The 15,740-nt window shown below is 52.2% G+C and overlaps 1 protein-coding gene across 1 annotated transcript in view; it reads left to right on the top strand.

Annotated features, from left to right (window-relative positions):
- Positions 1 to 15,740, top strand: part of LOC115307890 (collagen alpha-1(VII) chain-like) — a gene marked incomplete at its 3' end in the record, with an annotated part of 91,159 nt that overhangs the window by 62,294 nt on the left and 13,125 nt on the right. The window contains exons 27-39 of the mRNA XM_029963943.1: positions 935 to 970; positions 1,764 to 1,817; positions 4,316 to 4,354; positions 4,494 to 4,529; positions 5,552 to 5,686; positions 7,130 to 7,246; positions 9,529 to 9,657; positions 9,876 to 9,992; positions 12,273 to 12,473; positions 13,551 to 14,141; positions 14,273 to 14,436; positions 14,576 to 14,714; positions 15,548 to 15,592. Coding sequence (XP_029819803.1) covers positions 935 to 970; positions 1,764 to 1,817; positions 4,316 to 4,354; positions 4,494 to 4,529; positions 5,552 to 5,686; positions 7,130 to 7,246; positions 9,529 to 9,657; positions 9,876 to 9,992; positions 12,273 to 12,473; positions 13,551 to 14,141; positions 14,273 to 14,436; positions 14,576 to 14,714; positions 15,548 to 15,592 — 1,803 coding nt within the window. The remainder of the gene's footprint in view (positions 1 to 934; positions 971 to 1,763; positions 1,818 to 4,315; positions 4,355 to 4,493; positions 4,530 to 5,551; positions 5,687 to 7,129; positions 7,247 to 9,528; positions 9,658 to 9,875; positions 9,993 to 12,272; positions 12,474 to 13,550; positions 14,142 to 14,272; positions 14,437 to 14,575; positions 14,715 to 15,547; positions 15,593 to 15,740) is intronic.

Below are 15,740 nucleotides of genomic sequence, written 5' to 3'. Positions count from 1 at the left end.
AAGCAACTCCTGTTCCCTGAAAAACTGGGAAAAGCTTTTTGTTCCAGGGGTTTTTTGTCTATTTGGTCTCTTGTCTCTTGTTTATCCCACACCATTTGAGCTCTGGAATATTTGGGAGTGGAACATGAGGGATCCAAACACCTCCTGTTCCCTGAAAAACTGGGAAGAGCTTTTTGTTCCAGGGTTTTTTTGCCTATTTGGTCTCTTGTTCTCTTGTTTATCCCTCTCTACTTGAGCTCTGGAATATTTGGGAGTGGGACATGAGGAATCAAAGCACCTCCTGTTCCTTGAAAAACTGGGAAAAGCTTTTTGTTCCAGGGGTTTTTTGTCTATTTGGTCTCTTGTCTCTTGTTTATCCCATTCCACCTGAGCTCTGGAATATTTGGGAGTGGAACATGAGGAATCCATGGAAAAGCTTCTGGTGGTGACTCTCTTCCTGTATTCCAGGTCTTTTCTCCCAAACCTCCCACCCTGCTGTTGGAAACCAATGGAATTTTTTATCTCAGCCCCATTTTTGGGATTTTTTTTTTTGTCTATTTGATCTCTTGTCTCTTGTTTATCCCTCTCTACTTGAGCTCTGGAATATTTGGGAGTGGGACATGAGGAATCAAAGCACCTCCTGTTCCTTGAAAAACTGGGAAGAGCTTTTTGTTCCAGGGTTTTTTTGTCTATTTGGTCTCTTGTCTCTTGTTTATCCCACACCATTTGAGCTCTGGAATATTTGGGAGTGGAACATGGGGAATCCAAGCACCTCCTGTTCCCTGAAAAACTGGGAAGAGCTTTTTGTTCCAGGGTTTTTTTATCTATTTGGTCTCTTGCTTATTGTTTATCCCACACTCCTTGAGCTCTGGAATGTTTGGGAATGGGACATGAGGAATCCAAGCACTTCCTGTTCCCTGAAAAACAGATTTTTCCCTGTTTTTTTTTTTCCCAGATAACTTCCCTGGAGAACATCCTGAAAGGAGACAAGGTAAGACCTTGAGCTCTTCCGAGGGTTGGAAGCTCCATGTGGGATTATTTTTCACATCTCCTCTATTTTCACTCCTTTTATGAGTCAAAGATCCCCAAAACAGCCTAAAACTCCTAATTTCCCAAGGAAAATTCCTGCTTCCAACCACAAAAACTCTCTCAGTGCATCATTTTTGGATGATTGGTGGGACAAGGTGAAGTTTTCCTTCCAAACTTCACATTCCCACAGGGAAAAACCAGAGGGATTTTCAGCCCAGGAACCAGAGGGATCCATCCCACGCCCCATTTCCCTGATTGCTTTGGGAAAATAGGGAATAAGATGACTTGGAATGCTGGGATAACTCCAGTTTGTGGAAGACAAAGAGCTTCCAAGGAATGTGGGTCTGGAATCTTCCCAAACCCCACTTAAAGCTCCCGGGCCCGGCTTTTCCAAGGAAACGACGTTATTCCATCAGCCAGGCTGGGATTACAAGGAAGTGGAGGCAGAGTTGGGTTGGGAATTCCATTATTAGCCCAAGGAGGGGAAAGGAAAAGCAGGAAAAGCGGGGAAATTCTCAGGAATATGAGCTGTAGGTCGAGTGAAGAGTTAACGGAAAAACGGGAATGAGCGAGATCCAAGGAAAAGCTCCTGGTCCACCTGGAAAAGGTGGTGTTAATTTGGGGCCAGCACAGTCAAGGAATGCTGGAATGGATGAGGAATGGATTCCTCATCCAATGGGAATCCATTCCAGCATCATCACCACCGGGAATTTTGGAAGGGACAAAGAACTAACACACATTCCTGCTCCTTCCAGGGGGATCCCGGGAAGGACGGATTGAGAGGGGAAAGAGGCCCCCCAGGCCCAAAGGTACGTCCAGAGGGGTAAAAACCCCCATTCCAAGTTCTTCTGACCCCCCCCAAGGGGGTTGGGTTTTCTGGGATGGGTTCCCAAACCCATAGGAGGGAAAATGTTGTCCAAGGAGAGGAATGGGATCGAATTCCAAAGTGTTGGGAGCTTTTTTTCCTTCTCTCCTTCCTTCCTGCAAGCTCAGGAAGGGCTGGAAGGAGAAAGGGCTTCAGGCACCACACACATCCTGGGATCTTTAGAGGGGAGGACCAACCCCTTCCCAAAAAAAAGGAGGGAAACTCTGCGGGAAGAGGGTACAGGTGGATCTTCTGATGGGCAGGAGATCCAGGGCTCTGGAGAGGAGGACTTGGCCAGGTGACATGAACAGGCTGTGCCTCAGACATTCCCAGTCCAGCCAGTCCATCCATCCATGGTGGCTCAGACATTCCCAGTCTAGTCAGTCCATCCCAGTCCAGCCAGTCCATCCCTCCATGGTGACTCAGACATTCCCAGTCCAACCATTCCATCCCAGTTCAGCCAGTCCATCCCAATCCAGCCATTCCATCCCAGTCCAACCAGTCCATCCCAGTTCAGCCAGTCCATCCCAGTTCAGCCATTCCATCCCAGTTCAGCCATTCCATCCCAATCCAGCCATTCCATCCCAGTTCATCCATTCCATCCCAGTTCAGCCATTCCATCCCAATCCAGCCATTCCATCCCAGTCCAGCCATTCCATCCCAGTCCAGCCATTCCATCCCAGTCCAGCCATTCCATCCCAATCCAGCCATTCCATCCCAGTCCAGCCAGTTCATCCCAATCCAGCCATTCCATCCCAGTTCAGCCATTCCACCCCAGTTCAACCAGTCCATCCCAGTCCAGCCAGTCCATCCCAGTCCAGCCATTCCATCCCAGTTCATCGATTCCATCCCAGTTCAGCCAGTCCATCCCAGTTCAGCCAGTCCATCCCAGTCCAACCATTCCATCCCAGTTCATCCATTCTATCCCAGTCCAGCCATTCCATCCCTCGATGATGGCTCAGACATTCCCAATCCAGCCAGTCCATCCCAGTTCAGCCAGTCCATCCCAGTTCAACCATTCCATCCCAATCCAGCCATTCCATCCCAGTCCAGCCATTCCATCCCAGTTCTGCCATTCCATCCCAGTTCATCCATTCCATCCCAATCCAGCCATTCCACCCCAGTCCAGCCAGTTCATCCCAATCCAGCCATTCCATCCCAGTTCAGCCATTCCACCCCAGTTCAACCATTCCATCCCAGTCCAGCCATTCCATCCCAGTTCTGCCATTCCATCCCAGTTCTGCCATTCCATCCCAGTTCAGCCAGTCCATCCCAATCCAGCCATTCCATCCCAGTCCAGCCAGTTCATCCCAACCCAGCCATTCCATCCCAGTTCAGCCATTCCATCCCAGTTCAGCCAGTCCATCCCAGTTCAGCCATTCCACCCCAGTTCAACCAGTCCATCCCAGTCCAGCCAATCCATCCCAGTCCAGCCAATCCATCCCAGTTCAACCAGTCCATCCCAGTCCAGCCAGTCCATCCCAGTTCAGCCAGTCCATCCCAGTCAACCATTCCATCCCAGTTCAGCCAGTCCATCCCTCCATGGTGGCTCAGACATTCCCAGTTCAGCCATTCCATCCCAGTTCAGCCATTCCATCCCAATCCAGCCATTCCATCCCAGTCCAACCAGTCCATACCAGTCCAGCCAGTCCATCCCACTTCAGCCAGTCCATCCCTCCATGGTGACTCAGTCATTCCCACTTCAGCCAGTCCATCCCAGTCCAGCCAGTCCATCCCAGTCCAATCATTCCATCCCAATCCAGCCAGTCCATCCCAGTCCAGCCAGTCCATCCCAGTCCAACCATTCCATCCCAATCCAGCCAGTCCATCCCAGTCCAACCATTCCATCCCAGTTCAGCCAGTCCATCCCACTTCAGCCATTCCATCCCAGTTCAGCCAGTCCATCCCAGTTCAGCCAGTCCATCCCAGTCCAGCCATTCCATCCCAGTTCAGCCAGTCCATCCCAGTCCAACCATTCCATCCCAGTCCAGCCAGTCCATCCCACTTCAGCCAGTCCATCCCTCCATGGTGACTCAGTCATTCCCACTTCAGCCAGTCCCTCCCAATCCAGCCAGTCCATCCCAGTCCAGCCAGTCCATCCTTCGATGAATGGCTCAGACATTCCCAGTCCAGCCAGTCCATCCCAGTCCAGCCCAGTCCATCCCTCCATGGTGGCCAAGACATGGAGAAGGGGGTGGTGCAAAGGCCTTGGCCCAAATTTCGCGGCCGGTTCTGCTCCAGGCTTGGAAAATCCCGGGAAACGACCGTGTCCGATGGAGTGAAGGACGAGCAGGGTGGGATTCCAACCCCCCTCTGAGCTGCCAGGGATTTTTCCAGGATTAATATCCCAGATATGGGATTATCCCCCTTCCTCAGAGCTTTCCTTCTTGCTCCTCGTGGAATTAACGACTTAATTAACGAGCTGATCTTGTTTAATTGAAGGGAGAACCTGGTCCACCGGGCCGAGCCGTGGAAATGGAGGTAAATCCAACCAAAACTATGGAAAAACCTCCCTGTCTGGGGTTGGGGTGGCAGAGGGGACCCAGTGCCCCCATAGGATCCCCTTCCTGGGCTGGAGGAGAGAGGGGGGAGAAGTTCTGACCCTTCCTTCCTCTTCCAGGACCTGGAGAAGCTCTTGGAATCCCACGGGATCAAGGTGGGTGATGCTTTGACCTTCCTGCCGAGGGGGTTGGAATTCAGCTTTTCCAGCTGTTCCCTGGATTTGAGGCCCGGAGAGACCTGGAGCTTGGACTCATCCAATTCCACCCCACACCTTCCACTCTCCCAGGTTGCTCCAACCTGCCCTTGGACACTTCCAGGGATCCAGGGGCAGCCACAGCTTCTCTGGGAATTCCATTCCAACCCCTCCCCACCCTCCCAGCAGGAATTCCTTCCCAGTATCCCATCCGTCCCTGCCCTCTGGCAGTGGGAAGCCATTCCCTGTGTCCTGTCCCTCCAGGCCTTGTCCCAAATCCCTCTCCAGCTCTCCTGGAGCCCCTTTAGGCCCTGGAAGGGGCTCCAAGGACTCTGTGGCCCCCTGGAGGACACCAGGGCTGGGACATGGAGGGACTGGGATGGACATTGAGTCCTGGGGGAGTTTCCAAGACATCCCTGGAGGATACCAGGGCTCCGAGATGGAGGGATTTGGATGGACTTTGAATCCTGGGGGAGCTTCCAAGACATCCCTGGAGGACACCAGGGCTGGGACATGAAAGGAACTGGGATGGACATTGAGCCCAACAATCCCTGGAGGACACCAGGGCTGGGACATGGAGGGACTGGGATGGTCATTGAGTCCTGGGGGAGCTTCCAACAGATCCCTGGAGGACACCAGGGCTTGGACAGGGATGGACTGGGATGGGCATTGAACCCAACAATCCCTGGAGGACACCAGGGCTGGGACATGGAAGGACTGGGATGGACATTTAGGGACTGGGATGGACACTGAGCCCAACAATCCCTGGAAGACACCAGGGCTGGGACATTTAGGGACTGGGATGGACATTGAGCCCAACAATCCCTGGAGGACACCAGGACATGGAGGGACTGGGATGGACACTGGGCTGGCTGCCCTCACAGGGCGATGTGGGAGGAGCAGGGGGGTGGCACTGGGCCTGACTGGTGTGCCCTGGGCATTACTGGTGTGCCCTGGGCCTTACTGGTGTGCACTGGTCCCAGCTGTCCCTGCTGAAGGAACTCTCGGACGCGCTCCTGCGGGACGGGCCGGACGAGCTCCGGTGGCACTTGGGGACATCCAGGATGAGCCAGAGCTCCGGGAAGGGTCAGGCAGGCCTGGCTGGCACCAGCCATGGTGTGAGTACCATCATCTGCCTCCCCTGAGGATGGACAGACCCCCCCAGGAACGGGAGAGGGACGGAAATGAGGCGTCGGAGGCTTCGGGGTCACCTCTGTCACCGTGAGGCCCAGGGGACACGGGCACTTGGAGCTGGGATTCATCCAATTACAGCCCCAGGGACACCTCCCACTAGCCCAGGTTGCTCCAACCTGGCCTTGGACGCTTCCAGGGATCCAGGGGCAGCCACAGATTCTCTGGGAATTCGATTCCAGCCCCTCCCCACCCTCCCAGACAGCGATTCCTTCCCAGTATCCCATCTAACCCTGCCCTCTGGCACTGGGAAGCCATTCCCTGTGTCCTGTCCCTCCAGGGCTTGTCCCAAATCCCTCTCCAGCTCTCCTGGAGCCCCTTTAGGCCATGGAATGAACTCCAAGGACTCTGTGGCCCCATTTGAAACTGGAATTTGGGGGCAGGCTGTGCCAGGAGTATCCAGAACTTTGTCCCCCTGCATCCAGCATTTCCCTTGGCTGGGAATGGTTAAACTGGAGAGAGACCTGGAAGCACCAAGGATGGAGCTTAAACCTCCTAATTTCTTAGAATTATGGAATGGTTTGGGTTGGAAGGACCTTAAAGCCCATCCACTTCCAGCCCCAGGGACACCTTCCACTCTCCCAGGTTGCTCCAACCTGGCCTTGGACACTTCCAGGGATCCAGGGGCAGCCACAGCTTCTCTGGGAGATCCATTCCAGCCCCTCCCCATCCCTCCCAGCCAGCAATTCCTTCCCAATATCCCATCTAGCCCTGCCCTCTGGCACTGGGAAGCCATTCCCTGTGTCCTGTCCCTCCAGGCCTTGTCCCCAGTCCCTCTCCAGCTCTCCTGGAGCCCCTTTAGGCACTGGAAGGGACTCCAAGGACTCTGTGGCTCCATTTGGAACTGGAATTTGGGGGCTGGGCTCTGCCAGGAACATCCAGAGCTTTGTTTGTCCACCTGTATCCAGCATTTCCCTTGGCTGGGAATGGTTTAACTGGAGAGAGACCTGGAAGTGCTGAGGATGGAACCTGGGAAATCCATCCCAGCCCTTCCCCGCCCTCCCAGCCAAAAACTCCTTCCCAGCATCCCACCTAAACCTCTCCCCTTTCAGTTTTAACCCCCTGGAGAAAGCTGGGCTGGAAGAGACTCCCGGCTGGCCCGAGGATCTGGGATCTTCGGAAGAGCCGGAGGGATCCTGGGGGTGGGTTGGATTTGCCTGGAAGGAAGGGTTTGGATGTGGCCAGTGAGGAATTGTTGACTTCTCAGTCCATCCTGGTTGAGAAAAGGCCACCAGGTTGGACAGAACACGCTGGAGAGGGGTGGGAAATCCATTGGGAATAATCCATCGGGATCCAGGTCATCAAATATGAGGATCCTGCCAGCTCAGGTTGGTCCTGGTCACAGCAACCTCCTTCTTTTGGTATCTCAGGATACCCCGGGGTTGGATCCTTTTCCCAGTGTCCTGGGCAGCCCTGAGGGGCCAGGAGAAGCCCAGAGCCTGGAGCTGGAACCTCTGGAATTGCCGGTGTCCGGAGGAGTCTCCAAGGTGAGGATAAACAGCGGGACCCACGGAGAGATGAAGGGTTGGGGTTTTTGGATGTGTCCCTCAATTCAGGAAGGGAAGGGGGCTGGGAAGGGTCTGGAAAAATCCTGAGGGAACTGGGGGGGCTTATCCTGGAGAAAAGGAGGCTCAGGGGGGACCTTCTGGCTCCCTAAAATTCTGTGGAAGGAGGTTGGAGCCAGGGGGAGTCGAGCTCTGCTCCCAGGGAGCAAGGGACAGGGGGAGAGGGAACGGCCTCGAGCTGTGCCAGGGGAGGGTCAGGTTGGATATTGGGGAAAATTTCCTCATGGAAAGGGTGGTCAGGCATTGGAAGGAGCTGCCCAGGGAGGTTTGGAGTGCCCAGCCCTGGAGGTGTCCCAGGAAGGCCTGGATGTGGCACTCAGTGCTCTGGGCTGGGGGACAAGGTGGGGATGGGACACGGGGGGGATCCATGGGCTGGGAGGGCTTTTCCAACTTAAATAATTCTGGGAATTGTCTCTGCTGCCCTGGCAGGGAAGGTTCTGATCCTACTGTGGGGATGGATTGATATTGTCCAACAGAGGAGTCCATGCTGGGGCTGCCAGAGCTCCAGGAGTGTCTGGACAACGCCCTCAGGGACAGGGTGGGATTGTTGGGGTGTCTGTGCAGGACGATCCTTGGGGGTCCCTTCCAACTCAGGATATCCCAGGATTCCAGAGCTTGAGTAACCAGACCAATTCTCAGAGATAATCAACTCACCTGCAACTGCAATTAAGATAATCAAGTCCTCTGCAATTGCAATTAACACCTCATTTTTATGGGAATTAGGAATTTATTAAGTTAAGGCTTCATCTCCACGCTGGGCCCAAATTCCAGGCACAGCTCCAGGAGTGCCATCAGAGGGCTGTATCCAGGTCACCTCCCAGAGCTGCAGGAGGATCTTCATGGATCTTAATCCAGGAGGATATTCGTGGATCTTAATCCAGAAGGATCTTCATGGATTTTAATACAGAAGGATCTTCATGGATCTTAATCCAGGAGGATCTTCATGGATCTTAATCCAGGAGGATCTTCATGGATTTTAATCCAGAAGGATCTTCATGGATCTTAATCCAGGAGGATCTTCATGGATCTTAATCCAGAAGGATCTTCATGGATTTTAATCAAGGTGGATCTTCATGGATCTTAATCCAGAAGGATCTTCATGGATCTTAATCCAGAAGGATCTTCATGGATTTTAATCAAGGTGGATCTTCATGGATCTTAATCCAGAAGGATCTTCATGGATTTTAATCAAGGTGGATCTTCATGGATCTTAATCCAGGAGGATCTTCATGGATTTTAACCCAGAAGGATCTTCAAGGATTTTAATCCAGGAGGATCTTCATGGATTTTAATACAGAAGGATCTTCATGGATCTTAATCCAGGAGGATCTTCATGGATTTTAATCAAGGTGGATCTTCATGGATCTTAATCCAGAAGGATCTTCATGGATTTTAATCAAGGTGGATCTTCATGGATCTTAATCCAGAAGGATCTTCATGGATCTTAATCCAGGAGGATCTTCATGAATTTTAATCCAGAAGGATCTTCATGGATTTTAATCTGTCCCTTCTGGACAGACCTAACAAGAGATATCCCAGGAAACAGCCCCTGGAGCTTTTCTCATCCTCTTTTTAGGGCATCCAAGAAGTGTCTCCACTCTCCAAAAACCATTCCTGGCAGGAAATGTTGTCTCTCCAACTGGAGGCCCGAGAGCTTGTGGGATATTTGGGATATTTGGAACCACAGGGATGTTTGGAAGCGTCTCCTGACAGGTTTATCTCCCTCCTTCCGCTATCCCAAGTCGTTCCAAACCCCATCCAACCTGGCCTTGGACACTTCCAGGGAGGTGTAGACACAAGAACAGACCTTTTTAACCTTTCCACGACCCAACAGACGGGGTTAGAAACCCAGGAAAAATTAATTACGGATTCAGGGATTAATTAAGGAGATACCGACACGTAGAATCCGAAAATCTTATTTTAAAAGGGATTTTGGAACGGAAAAAAGGGGCTGGGAGTTGACCAGAAAGGTGGGATGTGCCTATGGATAGATGATTTGATCCTCACGGACTGAGCTTTGAGTGACCTGCCCTCTCCACCTGCGTTGTATCCATTCATTTTTCCAGCCTTTTAAGGCGGAATCTGGGATAATGCCAGGCTTGGGCACCCTGGCACACACTCCAGAATTACTGATTTTCAGCGTTTTTCATCCAGAGTTTTGACCCAAAAAACAAAGCAGGAATTTCACTCGTTGGTCTCCACAGGGTCCACCTGCTGGTGATTCTCAGCCTGGGCACCAGTTCCTGGGAAACCCTCCCGAATCCTTGGAGAAAACACCCGAGGAAAGGCAGGAGGAGAGAGACTCGAGAGGGACAAACTCTTCTCTCCTCGGGGTAAGGAAATTCCCGGGCAGGGACTTGAAATTCCTTTTCCATTTGAGCTGATTCCGATTTTCTTGGAATTTCGTTGCCATCCGGAGTTTTGCCCCCGTTTTCCTGCTCGAGTTGGAGGAGGGATAAGGATCAGTGGCAGAGCTTGGGAAAGGGCCTTGCTGTCCCTCCTCTGCTCTGGGAATTCATGGAATTGTGCTGTCACTTGTCACCCTCTGCAGGGCTTGGCTGTGCCCCCAAAACTCCCAGGGGATGATCTGCAGGGAAATCAGTCCCTGGAGCTTCCCGAGCCCTTGGAAAAGACGGAGGAAGCACAACCACAGCTGGAGGCCAGCCAGGTCTGTGTGTCCCGGGATTCCTGGGCAGTGTGGGGATGAGGGAGGGACTGGGATGGACTGGGATGGATGTTGAGTCCTGGGGGAGCTTCCAACACTTCCCTGGAGGACACCAGGGCTGGGACATGGAGGGACTGGGATGGACACTGAGTCAAACAATCCCTGGAGGACACCAGGGCTCAGAGATTTAGGGACTGGGATGGACATTGGGCCCAACAATCCCTGGAGGACACCAGAGATGGGACATGGAGGGACTGGGATGGACACTGAGCCCAACAATCCCTGGAGGACACCAGGGCTCACAGATTTAGGGACTGGGATGAACATTGAGTCCTGGGGGAGCTTCCAACACATCCCTGGAGGACACCAGGGCTGGGACAATTAGGGATTGGGATGGACATGGAATCCTGGGGCTGCTTCCAACAATCCCTGGAGGACACCAGGACTGGGACATGGAGAGACTGGGATGAACACTGAGCCCAACAATCCCTGGAGGACACCAGGACTCACAGATTTAGGGACTGGGATGGACACTGAGTCCTGGAGCAGCTTCCAACACTTCCCTGGAGGATACCAGGACTGGGACATCAAGGGACTGGGATGGACATTGAACCCAACAATCCCTGGAGGACACCAGGACTGGGACATGGAGGGACTGGGATGGACACTGAGCCCAACAATCCCTGGAGAACCCCTGGCTCAGCCCCAGAGCTGGGCAGGAGGCCGAGGGCCAAATCTGGCCTTTCAGGAGTTCCCAGAATATCCTGAGTTGGGAGGGACCCCCAAGGACCCCCCAAATCCAACTCTGGAGTGAATGATCCACGCATGGATGGAACCTGAACCCCCAGAGCCTTTGGCCAGTGTTTGGTTGGTTAATTCCCCACTTTTTTGGGGGGGATAAACCAGGAAAATCCCTTTCTGATCCGATCCCACCTGGCCATCCCATCCACACTATTATTTGGGCTTGGTTGGCTCAGTAGTTGTTGATTCCCAACAGTGGTTTAAAAATGAGTTTTTATCCTCCAGGGATAGAGCAGAGCCAGGACAGGGAGTTTAAAACATGCCCCCTGACCAGAGAATTCCTTTTCCTTCTTGCTTTCCATGGATAATCCCCAGACCCTCAGGTTTCCCTGCACAGAATTAGTCCTTTACACCCTGGGAGAAGATCCATATTATAAAATTTCCAACCTAGTTGGAGGGTGTATCCAGACTGGAAATGAAAATTATCCCGGCTCAGCTGATGGACAATAATTTGTGGTTGTTTTCCAAGCCCTGATATCCCATTTCCCGCTTTTTTCCTGCCCTCTGAGGGCCCAAATCCTGCTCCAAACCCAGCACCCTCCAGTCTGACCCTCTCCTGGGGGATGGAGGGAATGCTTTCCTTGGAAAACCCAGAGCCAGCCCTAAAAAGTGACCAGGAAAAAAAATCCCTGGAATGTTTCCCGGCAGCTGCTGGCACATTAACAAGGATTTTTTTTTAGGAATAGCAACTCCAAGCGTGGCGAGTGAATCTCGCTCTGATTCAGGGAATCCGGGAAACACTCGGTCCCGTTCCCATCCCTTCCTCCTTTTCCTGCCTCTGCCAATTCCGCTCGGAATTCCCGGAGCTGGAATGAGGGAATATTCCTTCCAGCAGCCACGAGAGGGCTCCCGGCACAAACACAAACACACCAGAAGCATCCAGAGCTTTGTTTTCCCTCCTGGATCCAGCGTTTCCCTTGGCTGGGGATGGTTGAGCTGGAGAGAGACCTGGAAGCACCGAGGATGGAGCTTAAACTTCCCGATTTCTTGGAATCATGGAATGGTTTGGGTTGGAAGGGAACTTAAAGATCATCCACTTCCAAGCCCAGGGACACCTCCCACTATCCCAGGTTGCTCCAACCTGGCCTTGGACACTTCCAGGGATCCAGGGGCAGCCACAGCTTCTCTGGGAAATCCATTCCAGCCCTTCCCCACCCTCCCAGCCAGCAATTCCTTCCCAATATCCCACCTAACCCTGCCCTCTGGCACTGGGAAGCCATTCCCTGTGTCCTGTCCCTCCAGGCCTTATCCCAAATCCCTCTCCAGCTCTCCTGGAGCCCCTTTAGGCCCTGGAAGGAGCTCCAAGTTTTCCCTGGAGCCTTCCCTTCTCCGGGTGAACATTCCCAGCCTGATCCAGCTCCGGATGGCTGGGAACATAAATATAATATGATAATAAATTAATTAAAAATCTTTATATCAGTTGGCCTTAATTAATATTTTTATATTATTTTAATATTAATTAATATTTTCCTCTTCCCGCAGGAAAACCGGGATTCAGGGAACAACTCCACATTCCCGAGGCGCATCCGGACCAGGAGATCTCCCGAGGAACAAACGGAAAAAATCCCTTTTCCCAACCCTTTGGAAGATCCCGGAGGATCCAACGCCCCTTTCCCGGCGGCTCCGGCCCCGATCCATCCTCCCGGAGCTCCGGGAGCTCGGAAATTCCCGCCGGGATCCACGGTGAGCGTCGGGATGAGCGGGAAAGGCGGGAGTGGGAAAATTAGGGATAAATATTCCCAAATAAAACCCTGGAAATCCATCTTTTTTTTACGGCAGATCCCTCGGGATCTTCTCCTTGGAAAAGCAAAGTTGACCCAGGAGGGAATAAAAAAAATCCAGGGAATAATTGGGAGGGTGTTTTGTGCTCTGATTTGGGGTCAGATCCAGGAAATTTGGGATATTGGAAACTTTTCCTAAACATTCCCTGGAATGCCCGGATGGTCCCGTCGGACTTTCACGCGACATTCCGGGATGGAAAAAGGGCAAGGAGTTGGTTTTTATGGAATTGAAGAGGAAAACACTTATTTATGTGGATATAAATATGGATAGAGGGGTTGGTATTTAAGGGAAGATGAGGAAGGGTTAAGGAGGGAAAATTGGGAATGATTTTCCCTGGAATGAGTCTCTGGGAGTGATCCTCAGCCTGCATTCCCAGCAGGAATGGCAGCACTGAGCTGGGAAATCTGGATGAATGGGAATGGTGGGAGTGGGAAAATTAGGGATAAATATTCCCAAATAAAACCCTGTAAATCCATATTTTTTTACAGCAGATCCCTTTGGATCTTCTTCTTGGAATATCAAAGTTAATCCAGGAGGGAATAAAAAAAGTTGGGATAACTGAGAGGGTGTTTTGTGCCCTGAGATATTTTGGGGTCGGATCCAGGAAATTTGGGAGATTAGAAACTTTTCCTAAACATTCCCTGGACGTCCCATCAGACTTTAACACGACATTCCAGGATGGAAAAAGGGCAAGGAGTTGGTTTTTATGGAATTGAAGAGGAAAACACTTATTTATATGGATATAAGTATGGATACGGGTGTTGGTATTTAAGGGAAGATGAGGAAGGGTTAAGGAGGGAAAATCGGGAATGATTTTCCCTGGAATGAGTCTCTGGGAGTGATCCTCAGCCTGCATTCCCAGTAGGAATGGCAGCACTGAGCTGGGAAATCTGGGAGCACGGAGGCTGCTCCATATCCAGCCAGGAGCCCTTCCATGGGATTCTGGTGATCCTTGGGAACCCTTTCCATGGGATTCAGGTGATCCCTGGGAACCCTTTCCATGGGATCCTTCCGATCCCTGGGAACTCCTTCAGTGGGATTCAGGTGATCCTTGGGAACCCTTTCCACAGGATTCAGGTGATCCTTGGGAGCCCCTTCCATGGGATTCAGGTGATCCCTGGGAACCCTTTCCACAGGGTCCTCCTGACCCACGGAAACCCTTTCCATGGGGTCCTTCTGATCCCTGGGAAGTCCTTCAGTGGGATTCAGGTGATCCTTGGGAATGCTTTCCATGGGGTCCTACTGATCCCTGGGAACCCTTTCCATGAGATTCTGGTGATCCTTGGGAATGCTTTCCATGGGGTCCTGCTGATCCCTGGGAACTCCTTCAGAGGGATCCAGGTGATCCTTGGGAACCCTTTCCATGGGATTCTGGTGATCCCTGGGAACCTTTTCCATGGGGTCCTGCTGATACCTGGGAACTCCTTCCATGGGATTCTGGTGATCCTTGGGAACCCTTTCCATGGGGTTCTGCTGAACCCTGGTCTGGTGATCCCTGGCAACACTTTCCATGGGATTCTGATGATCCCTGGTCTGGTGATCCCTGGGCACTCCTTCAGAGGGATTGAGGTGATCCCTGGGAACCCTTTCCATGGAGTTCTGAAGATCCACGGGAACCTTTCCATGGGATTCTGCTGATCCCTGGGAACCTTTTCTGTGGGGTTCTGGTGATCCCTGGGAACTCCTTCCATGAGATTCAGGTGATCTTTGGGAACCCTTTCCATGGGGTCCTTCTGATCCCTGGGAACTCCTTCAGAGGGATTGAGGTGATCCTTGGGAACCCTTTCCATGGAGTTCTGCTGATCCCTGCGAACTCCTTCAATGGGATTCTGGTGATCCTTGGGAACCTCTCAGTGGGGTTCTGGTAATCCTTGGGAATACTTTCCATGGGGTTCTAGTGATCCCTGGGAACCCTTTCCCTGGGGTTCTGCTGATCCCTGGTCTGGTGATTCCTGGGAACCCCTCATAGGGGTTCAGCTGCTCCCTGGGAACTCCTTCCATAGGATTCAAGTGATTCCTGGAAACCCTTTCCATGGGGTCCTTTTGATCCCTGGGAACTCCTTCAATGGGATTCAGGTGATCCTTGGGAACCCTTTCCATGGGATTCTGCTGATCTCTGGGAACCCTTTCCATGGGATTCAGGTAATCCTTGGGAACCCTTTCCGTGGAGTCCTGCTGATCTCTGGGAACCCTTTTTTGGGGATTCAAGTGATCCCTGGGAACCCTTTCCATGGGTTCTGCTGATCCCTGGTCTGGTGATCCCTGGGAATTCCTTCAGTGGGGTTCTGGTGATCCCTGGGAATTCCTTCAGTGGGGTTCTGGTGATCCCTGGGAACCATTTCTAGGGAGTTCTGAAGATCTACGGGAACCCTTTCCATGGGATTCTGCTGATCCCTGGGAACCTTTTCTGTGGGATTCAGGTTCTCCTTGGGAACCCTTGCCATGGGATTCAGGTGATCTCTGGGAACCTTTTCCATGGAGTTCTGGTGATCCCTGGGAACCCTTTCCATGGGGTCCTTCTGATCCCTGGGAACCCCTTCCATGGGATTCTGGTGATCCTTGGGAACCCTTTCCATGGGATTCTGGTGATCCCAGGGAACACTCCTCATCCCTGGAGATTCCATGGGATTCTGGTGATCCCTGGGAACCCTTTCCATGGGATTCTGGTGATCCCTTGGAGCCTTTTCCATGGGATTCAAGCGATACCAGGGAACCCTTTCCATGGGCTCCTGCCGATCCCAGGGCACACTCCTCCTCCCTGGATATTCCAGCCGCCTTCCCACTTGCTTCCCAACCCCTCCCTCCTCCGAGGAGTCTTTCCCACCTTTCCCTCTCCTCTTTCCCATTCCAGGCGTCTCCAGGCCCTCCCCATCCCAGGAAAATGAAGGTCCAGCTCCCAATCCATGCTCCTCTTCCCCGGGAGGAGGCGGCTGATCCCGAATCCCGGCACATCCCGGTTTTTTTTTTCCTTGCAGGAGGAGGGAACGATCCTGGCAGATCCCCCTTCCCGGGGCCAAAAGGTCGGTGCTTTAATGACAATTTTAATGGAAAATAGGGATGGATGGGAATGGGAATATGGGAGAAATGGGAATAGAGGATACGGAGAAATGCTGGATAAATAGGAATTTATAGGGATATAGGAGAAATAGACATTTATATAAATGATTG

Source organism: Manacus vitellinus, unplaced genomic scaffold (genome assembly GCF_001715985.3).
Source record: "Manacus vitellinus isolate BGI_N305 unplaced genomic scaffold, ASM171598v3 scaffold_65_pilon, whole genome shotgun sequence".
In the NCBI taxonomy this organism is placed as follows: domain Eukaryota; kingdom Metazoa; phylum Chordata; class Aves; order Passeriformes; family Pipridae; genus Manacus; species Manacus vitellinus.
Note: the sequence above shows the minus strand (reverse complement) of the source record. Positions and strands in the feature narration are given on the sequence as shown.